Genomic DNA, 10,271 nt, shown 5'->3' on the forward strand with positions numbered 1-10,271 from the left:
AGGGAGGCAGAGACACTTGGAATAATCAAGTCAGAAGCGTCCTTGGAAATAATTTTGCCCATCCCTCATACTAGGCAGATAAGAAACCGCCTTTCTGCACTAGGCAACTCCGTAGTGTGTTTGCTTTTCTGTAGAGACAACTTTTCTGTTTTTAAGATACTGCTCTCTGGGTTGGGGTCTTGTACCACAGTTTTTGTGTAAGACTATTACAGCCCAGTCCTTTGCTCCTACCACACGAAACAGCTTATTTGTGTGGTCACTGTTCAGTAGAGGAAACTTTTTATGTTTTTCAGGATATGGGTCTGCAGGATGGAGTTCCTCCGGTAAGAGTTAAAGCTCACAAAAGCTAAAAGTTCTTTGAGCCTCCTCCCCCCGTAGGGATAGAGGTAAAGACACCTGGATTTCTCAGTTGCAGTCTTAAAGACAAGTATGTGCTACATCACACAGGTGCAGAGAGGAAAAAGCAACTATTCCCTCTCCTCCCATGTTAACTGTTGGGTATGTGTGCTTCTATAATTTTATTTGTAAAGATATGTATACTTCTCTATGTCCATATGAGCCTAGAGAAAAATGTAGAGGGTTACATACCCAGCAGGACATGGGTGGGGGGAGGCAGGGACACAGTACACTTACTGGCTTTTTCTGCATCGTTGTAGCCATTAACATCTGTACAAATGTGGACATAAACTTAGTTTGTGAGGAGAAATCCCTTAGTGATTTTCCATCCCCTCCTTCCAGTTTCCATCTCACAGCCCCTCCATGCCCAAGAGCCATGGCCCTTCCCTTTTCTAGTCCACATCTGCTCACAACTGGACTTCATGTGCCAGCCACCTGCCTCCTCTCCGACTCTGTAAATGGGTACATGCACAAGAGGCAGAACAGAACATTTATTTTAAAAAATCAATTCTTGAAGACATTATTGGTTTAGGATTTGGGATAGACGAAGATCCTGCCTCATTCTTGTTTGTCCTTTTTTTCTGTAGGTCTGGCGTGCTCCTGATCAGAGTTATTCTGATCTGAAGATTTTGGCATTCCAGGCATTAAGATAATAGCCTGAGTTGTTCATGGTAACTATAACTTTGGATACTAAATCTTGACGAAATGATTTGATGTTTGTTTTAAAATATATATACCAGTTGTGCTGTGCATGAACACTTCTGTTTCTCTAGGGAAAATGTTTATTTTCCTCAGATTTGTATTTTGTTGAATAATAGTAACACAATGTTTTTTGAGAAGAAAACATATAGAACACATTGGTTTAAGATGATCAGTTATTTCACATGGTGACAGAAGTCTTTCATGCCAGTCCTAAATTTATTTTGCTTGTAAAACACAGCACTTAGCAGGTACATTCAATGCTGTTGACACTTTTATCTAGTAGGTTGTCATCGAGGGAGAATGAAGCCAGTCATTACTATCTTCCCATATGCCATTTGATTCTCTTAGGGTCGGATTAACCTTCACCCTCTTTCAGAAGTGGCCCAAAACTGCTGCAGAAAAACCAGAAGATAATACCGAATCTTTTGGCAATATTGTCCCTCTCTAGTTCTGCCTTAGATTTGCTTCTTCTGTCAAGGAAGACACTATTAGATGTCTTACTGAATCCTCCATCCATAGAGTTAGAGGAAATGGAATTAGAGTATGTGTGTCATACCAGGACTAAAGGGTCCTTATAACTTGAGGTTGAGGCTGGGCGTGGTGGCTCACACCTAAATCCCAGCACTTTGGGAGGGCGAGGTAAGAGGATTGCCTGAGCCCATGGGTTCAAGACCAACCTGGGCAACTTGGAGAGACCTCATCTCTACAATAATTCAAGAGAAATTAGCCGGGCATGATGGCGCATGCCTGTAATTCCAGGTACTTGAAAGACCGAGGCAGAAGGATCATCTGAGCCCAGCAGGTCAATGCTGTGGTGGCCATGAACATGCTACTGTACTCCAACTTGGGTGACAGAGTGAGACTCCAACTCAAAAAAAACCCAAAAACTCGAGGTTGAGTTATTTGTCATTATTACCTCTTATCAGAAAGCATGGTTTTTGGAGCTAGATTTCTTGCATTTGAGGTTCATCTCTCCACAAAATAGCTACAGAATATTGGACAGGTTTCTAACTTTGTCTATAAATTGGGAATAGTGATAGCTACTTCTTAAGTTTATTTCAACATTAAGCAGCTAATTAAGACATTTGAGGTGCTACATAGGACAATGCCTGGCATGTATTATGTGCTCAGTGAAAGTTGTTATTGTTATAACTAGGCAAATACTTAGTAAAGTGACAATAACTAAAAGCAACAATATGGAAATCTGTAAGTTTGCTCATATTCATGATCACTCTTAACATCAACTTTCTGAAATTGTTAGCTTCCAAAAATTGATCAAAAAATGAAAGTCTGACTGTGTTCTCTATATGGAAAAGTACTATTTATAATCACTAAACTTGCTTTTTTAAAAAATTTTTTGTAGGAGTTTTTCATCAGTATGTCTGAAACCATTAAATATAATGACGATGATCATAAAACTCTGTTTCTGAAAACACTAAATGAACAACGCCTGGAAGGAGAATTCTGTGATATTGCTATTGTGGTTGAGGATGTGAAATTCAGAGCGCATAGATGTGTTCTTGCCGCCTGCAGCACCTACTTTAAAAAGCTTTTCAAGAAGCTTGAGGTTGATAGTTCTTCAGTAATAGAAATAGACTTTCTTCGTTCTGATATATTTGAAGAGGTCCTGAACTACATGTACACTGCAAAGATTTCTGTGAAAAAAGAGGATGTTAACTTAATGATGTCATCGGGTCAGATTCTTGGTATCCGATTTTTGGATAAACTCTGTTCCCAGAAGCGTGATGTATCTAGTCCCGATGAAAATAACGGCCAGTCCAAAAGTAAGTATTGCCTCAAAATAAATCGCCCCATTGGAGACGCCACTGACACTCAGGATGATGATGTAGAAGAAATTGGGGATCAGGATGACAGTCCCTCTGATGACACTGTAGAAGGCACGCCCCCGAGTCAGGAGGACGGCAAGTCACCCACAACCACGCTCAGGGTACAGGAAGCGATTTTGAAAGAGCTGGGGAGTGAGGAAGTTCGGAAAGTCAATTGCTACGGCCAGGAAGTGGAATCCATGGAGACCCCAGAATCAAAGGACTTGGGATCCCAGACCCCTCAAGCCTTAACGTTTAATGATGGGATGAGCGAAGTGAAAGACGAACAGACACCAGGCTGGACAACAGCCGCCAGTGACATGAAATTTGAGTATTTGCTTTACGGTCACCATCGGGAGCAGATTGCCTGTCAGGCGTGTGGTAAGACGTTTTCTGACGAAGGCAGATTGAGGAAGCATGAAAAACTCCACACAGCAGACCGGCCATTTGTTTGTGAAATGTGTACAAAAGGTTTCACCACACAGGCTCACCTGAAAGAGCACCTAAAAATCCACACAGGATATAAGCCCTACAGTTGTGAGGTGTGTGGAAAATCCTTTATTCGTGCCCCAGACTTAAAGAAGCATGAGCGAGTTCACAGTAACGAGAGACCGTTTGCTTGTCACATGTGTGACAAAGCCTTCAAACACAAGTCCCACCTTAAGGATCATGAAAGAAGACACAGAGGGGAAAAGCCTTTTGTGTGTGGCTCCTGCACCAAGGCATTTGCCAAGGCCTCTGATCTGAAAAGGCACGAGAACAACATGCACAGCGAAAGGAAGCAGGTTACCCCCAGTGCCATCCAAAGCGAGACAGAACAGTTGCAGGCAGCAGCCATGGCTGCTGAAGCAGAGCAGCAGCTAGAAACGATAGCCTGTAGCTAGAGCTGATGGAACAGAAACACTTGTCTGGGAAGCAGAGACTGAGATTACGTGGATCATAATGAATGAACACCAGTTACTATATTTTTGTGGAAACGTTTGGAGCATTGTACTCACTGGACTTACGGCAGTGCTTGGTTAGGTATTTTTTAAACTTTTCAAGGAAATAATCCTCAGTTCTGACCAAACCATTTTCACTGTCCTGCCTGGTGTCTAGTATTAATGTTGCCAGTAAGCTCCCTTCCCTTCTTTTTTATGATTATAATTTGAGGACTCCCGTGTTCAGTTTAGAAGTGAGAGACTTCTATTTTTAATTCCTGTACACTCACTGCACTGGTGAGTGCCCTGCACAGAGTAATAATTGAGTAAATTGATTTCCTAGTCATCACAATACTATGTGACTTATGGTCAAAACAGTAGTTTTGATAACTTAATAAAAGTACTTCAAATAGATGCAGAAAATCTTGGTGGGTGGTTGACCAAGAACACTGCACAGATGTGAAAACAAGTGCTGGAGATGCAGAATGGTGTTAGATTTGTGTTTGGTTTGTTAATTTTATATCACTGTTTTTCACTGTTTTGTGGACAAATAATGGTTGCTTTGCTGAAATGTTTCTTCATCCATTTTGATTGCTCTGTATTCACCCCAAAAGCTGAAGTGACAACATACTGAAAGCTGAACAAACCCACCAGGATGGTGGTAGTCTTGTGGATGAGTTCTTGAGTTTCTCAAATTTGGGGCATTGCCACTCTGCACCAGCTAGAATTTGTGGAGTGGACCAATGGTGAGAGAGCAAAAAAGGTTCTCAGACAAGGTTTTACATGTGCAACTATTACAAGATTTCCTAGATTAAAATAATTAATTGATTTTAAAATTGAATTTTTATCTCAGTTCAAAATTAAGAACAAATATGCTTCTTCAAATACATTTGTGTAGCTTACAGAATGTCATTAAGCTTTTGGGCTCTCTGGGGCACATGGTTTATCCATAAAGGAGATACAATATGCTCATTTAAATTAATAAATTTAAAATCTTTTAAGTGTGTAAATAGTCGTGTTGGTCTTATGTATTTCAAGCAAAAGGAGACAGCTGCACCTTTTTTGCACACTAGATTAAAATGACATCCATAAGCAACAAACATCAGACTTTTTAACAAATATTAAAGATTGTCAGACCAAATGTTTATGTTTTGAAGTATATTTCATCACTGGTTACAGTTTTAAATAGAAGTTGATTGCCTTTTCATGGCCGTGAATCAGAACTTATAAACCCTGTTCCAGTTTTGGTGTACTAAATGTTCTTTTAGCCATTTCTTTATAAATATATTGAAATGCCAACGATAGTTTGAATTATGTTCTGTAACAAAGTATTAGTCAATTATTTTAGAATATGTAGAACTGTATAAGATGTCAACTTTTCAAATTCATTTTTGGTTGCTAGGATTTTTAAAGAAGACATTAAAGTAATTTTATTTCATAGCTTGTTGCATTAACACCTGTAATTACTATTGTGGGAGAAATTTTATTTTTTAAATTGGTGAATGTTGTGCCCAAGATTATAGGATGAAGATATTGTCTTTTAAAACAAATTATTTAAGTAAAATGTTTACTTTAGCTTAAATTTTTTTTTTTTCTTGAAAGTTGTTTATTCTGTTCTGAAAGTAGTCCCGTCACTGTGTTTTTCTTCTGTTAGAAGAAAGGGAACTGATTGTTGTTCCTAGGCTGTCTTAACCAAAGTAAAGGAAAAATAATTTAACATCTTGACGATACCTACTTCAACAAACCATATTTTGGGCCTTCATATTTATATATAAAAGAAAATATATTCCTATCATTCCTGTTTTCATTTTTTCATAGCAACCTTCCTTCTACACATCCGTGATTCTACCAAAATATATTTTCTTTACTATCCGCATCATGGCATTAGAGAGTTGCAAGTCAAACCTGTGGTATTAACTCCAATTGAACTCACACTATCATGGTGGTAAACCTAAAAAAGAAAGTTTTGTTTCTGTTATGCAAATATTTATCATTTGGTCTATTTCCCACATGAAATATATTTGTGTTCTTTCTACCACTGATACTGGGTTCGTAGAATATGTGTGTGTTTGGTGGCTGCTTCTCCTGTTTGCTGGGTCCTGGTTAGTAACACTGCCTCTTCACACCCGGCTGGAGAGTGAAACCATCATGTTAGATTCTTTAAGGGTAGCTCAAACACCATAGGGAGTTAATTCTGAAATGTGGTTACTCTGAATTTGTAAGAGGAAAGGAAAGTCTAAATGTCAACATTACTACCTTTTCATGATTTATAAATCACTGACTTTCTCTTTGTACAAAGAGAATGCCCACAAACTTGGTATTGATTTTATGCCGAATTTGTATTGTATGGGCACTGATTGGGGAAGGGAATTTTAGGAAGTCTAAATTTAATGTAACTTGCCTGCTATTAACTTGATCACTAATTTAGAATTGTTGGAAATAGCAGAGTACATCATGTGAACTTGATATAAATTCCTTCTATTTTGTTAGGAAAAAAAGATGGAGATGAGGGAAAATAATACAAATTTATGTTGTTTCCAATTTAATGGGTTATTTTGTTTAAGGGTATCGTCCGTCATTCATTTGGAAGATGGAATTCATTTTCCTGTAGTAATGCTGTTAGTGGTGATAAAAGCCTACTGTGTAAGTGTAGTAGAGCTAGTATAATAATAAGGATTGTAGTGGAGAGTTCTGAGTCATAGGAGGAGTCAGAGAACTGACTTTCAGGAAAGAGAATGGAGAACTCTCACATTGCTCTCGCAAGTTCATCTTGTAACTGGAAATCTCCCTTCTGGCAAATGTTCAAAATAAGGTTAATCCTGCATTTACTTACATCACTTCAGAAGAGATTGGCGTACCAGGACTAAAGGATCCTTAAAACTTGAGGTTGAGACTGGGCATGGTGGCTCACGTCTATAATCCCAGCACTTTGGGAGGCCCAGGTGAGAGGACTGGATGAACCTAGGGGTTCAAAACCAACCGGGGCTACTTGGTGAGACCTCATCTCTACAATAAATCAAGAAAAATTAACTGGTTGTGGTGGAACACACCTGTAGTTTTAGCTGCTTGGATGTCTGAGGTGGAAGGATCACCTGAGCCCAGCAGGTGGGGGCTGCAGTGGCTGTGAGCATGCTAGGCTGCACTCCAGCCTGGGTGACAGAGTGAAACTACGACTCAAAAAAAAAAAAAAAAGATTGGCCCATGGTTAGCAGGGCAAGTGTGCCCTCTCTCAGTCTTATGCAGTCTTAAAAAAAAAAAAAAAATTGAGAGTGGCATTTTGCCACTACCTATTATCCATGTCTTTTTAAAGGTCTCATCTCAAAGGCACTGGATGTAATTTATCTGGGTTGTGACCGATTTCTGCAGTTTAGTGCTTATCTCTTCAAGAGATAATTCCAGTTGCCAATATTCATGTCAATAGTATAGCAAAGAGCAAGCGTGGTTTTAGTCAAACTTGGATTTGGATCCTGCTTCTGCTCATCAATTAACGAGTAAGTTCAGACAAATTCTTCCCCGATCCTCAGTTGCATTATCTCTAAAATAGTGGTGGGGATTGCTGCTTCATGGTCTGCTGTGATGATGAATATGATAACCAGTATAAAATATACAGCATAGCACCTACTACTTTTTAAGTGCACCATGCATGTTCCTCACCTCCTAAAGAACATTCTCAGTGGACCAGACAGAAACAAACTTGAAGTTCTCTCTTGCCTTTATCATCTGTCATTTCTACAATCATTGGACGTGAACTGTACACCTATACCTCACTAAGTCTTAGCTGAACATACAGAAGCTGTGTGTATCTTGCCATTTCTATAAGCTTCAATCCATTTGTGACTTTGGTCTTATAACTTGCATATTCATCTTAGAGTTTTGTTTGTTTTTGTAATCTTGCAAAATTTGTACATTTTAAAGTAGACCACTGGAGTGTAGTCAAGTGTAAGCACTGGTTTCTGGATGGCCTCCTGCTTGTCTTTGGGAACATCTGTGATGGCACAACCAGAACTGCAATTTTGAGAGCTGACTTTTGAGTCTCATACGTGAAATCTTGCATTAATTTTTTTTTCCTATTATGCTCTCCTAAAATGGTGTATCTCAGGCTGCAGCCAACGGTTCCGTTTCTCATTTGTATAAATTCCAGGATGATCTGTTGCTTTTTCCCAAAGGGGTTTAGACGACTACCCAAGAATTCCAATTTTTCCTTTTAATTCCAGAATCACAGTTTTCTGAATCACTTTGCTCATCTTTGGGGGATATTTCTATTAATCTTACCCAAAAAGTACCTTCTACAGAGTAAGACTGAAACTATATGAATCAACAAATCATTGAAAGCCTTGTGTGTACCCAGCATTGGGCTACAGTCTGGAAACTGAGCAAGACCAGCACCATTCTTGCCCTCCTGGAGCTTACTGTCCAGGATGGAGTGCTGACCTTTCCAAGTTTTAAAAAATTCTACAAAGATTTACAAATAATTTAATGATCAATGTACAAAATGCTTTTCTGTAAAGAAAAAAAAAAATCCGTTGTATGTATTTTAATCCAGTTCGTGGAACAAACTTTAGAAAGTAGTTAAAGGTTTTAAATAAGTTGTCACGATTTAGTGGTACCGTATAAACCTTCTTAAATGACTTTTGAATGTATATTAAGAAATATGTCTATTAAATATTACCATGTCCATAGACTGATTCTTAGTCTCCCTCACTGATACTGAATTTTGAGAAAAGGAATGGTAGTATGTATATTTCTTTAAAATAATGGATGGCGTCAAGAAAGACTCATGAAAGAAAATCAGAGGAGTAAAGAATGACAACCTGCGCTGGGCTTGGTGGCTCAGCCTGTAACCCCTGCGCTTTGGGAGGCCGAGGTGAGTGAATTGCCTGAGCCCAAGGGTTCAAGACCCACCCGGGCAACTTGGTGAGACCTCGTCTCTACAATAAATTTTTTAAAAAATTAGCCAGGTGTGGTAGCGCGTGCCTGTAGTTCCAGCTACTTGGAAGGCTGAGGCGGAAGGATCGTCGGAGCCCAACAGGTTGGGGCTGCGGTGGCTGGGATCGGGATTGTGCCACTGCACTCCAGTCTGGGCGACAGAGTGAGACTCCAACTCAAAAAAAAAATAAAAAAGAATGACAACCTGGGCTTTCAACAGCTTTAGGCAAGGATATTAATAGCTCAGAAAACCGGGCTCGGTGGCTCAGCCTGTAATCCCGCGCCTTTGGGAGGCTGAGGTGAGTGGATTGCCTGACCCCGCGGGTTCGAGACCCGCCTGGGCAGCAAGACCTCATCTCTACAAAAAATAAATAAATCAGCCGGGCGTGGTAGCGCGCGCCTGTAGTTCCGGCTACTCGGAAGGCTGAGGCGGAAGGATCGACGGAGCCCAGCAGGTCGAGGCTGCGGTGGCCGGGAGCGGCCACTGCACTCCAGTCTGGGTGACAAGAATGAGACTCCAACTCAAAAAAATAAAATAAAATAAAATAGCTCAGAAAGTCTTAAAGGAGAAAGCACCATGAGCAAATAGGTATGCCCTGCAGCGTAAGAGTCCCCAGGTGGTCCCTTAGCATACACCCACCGGTTAAGGTTGAGAATCTGAATAAGAAAAGATAGCAAGTAAGTCCATGGAAATCTGAAAAGGAAAAATATTTCTTCTGTTAGTTCTAGATCGCCTCAGGTTGCTTGTCGTTGTGGTGGCGTTTGCATTCTATACTATTAAACTTAGAGTGGAGTCATTTTCTGCTTTTAGTTGGAGGCCAGAAGCCCTTGGTAGGTGATTCTTACTGGTCATTGCTTTTTTTCTTTTGCTTCTACTTTTCCCTTTGAGCCTCAGTCACTGGACAGATAACTAAGAGAATCAGGATTTTAATAATAAAATCTAGTATATGTTGAATATTTACCAGGTACCAGGCACTATATACACAATCTCTATGTTTTAGGACAGCTCTGAGGTAGGTACTTATTATTACTGGTGAAAACACCAAGATCCAAAAAAGTTAAAAATTCTGCTCAATGTCAAGTCCCCATTAGAGCCAAGACAGGAGACACAACCATCTGCCTCCCGAGCCTGGGCCCTTAGTCACCATGTTGTTGGATTCAAACCACAAAATGTGCAGCTGTGGCCCTGCACACATCCTTACTGTCTTCAGTCTGCTGTTTGGCAGATGGCATTGGAGAAGAGATAGAGGCATTGATGCAGACAGCTGCCCCTAGGTCTCTACTAAATTGGTCCCGACAGATGGATTTCTCCAACATGCAAGAAGCCCATACTAAATCAACATTGTTTCACCTTACTTCAGGTCTGTCCCCAAATAATAGGGAAACTGTAGGTAGAATGTCAAGGATGATTGCAATGTAGCACAAAGCTACTAGTCAGGTTTCTTCACATGTTCCATTAAGCAGTGAGTCAGAGAAGCCCCAGAAAACCAAAGGCCATCTA

General features: G+C 40.1%; 1 protein-coding gene across 4 annotated transcripts in view; it reads left to right on the forward strand.

Moving 5' to 3' along the window:
* ZBTB14 (zinc finger and BTB domain containing 14) overlaps positions 1-5,639 on the forward strand; it is a 27,586-nt gene extending 21,947 nt beyond the window's left edge. For 2 of the 4 annotated variants that reach the window (XM_021711052.1, XM_008055378.2), the window contains 3 exons: positions 294-323; positions 984-1,067; positions 2,462-5,639. In XM_021711052.1, the coding sequence (XP_021566727.1) occupies positions 1,065-1,067; positions 2,462-3,808 (1,350 nt within the window). In that variant the 5' untranslated portion in view covers positions 294-323; positions 984-1,064 and the 3' untranslated portion in view covers positions 3,809-5,639. Of the gene's footprint in view, positions 1-293; positions 324-479; positions 499-983; positions 1,068-2,461 lie in introns of those variants that run through there. The other 2 variants (XM_008055380.1, XM_008055379.1) reach the window with 2 other exon arrangements.
* Positions 5,640-10,271: the final 4,632 nt, after the last annotated feature.

This window comes from Carlito syrichta, unplaced genomic scaffold, assembly GCF_000164805.1.
Source record: "Carlito syrichta isolate Samal-C Ts95f unplaced genomic scaffold, Tarsius_syrichta-2.0.1 Scaffold301835, whole genome shotgun sequence".
Taxonomy (NCBI): domain Eukaryota; kingdom Metazoa; phylum Chordata; class Mammalia; order Primates; family Tarsiidae; genus Carlito; species Carlito syrichta.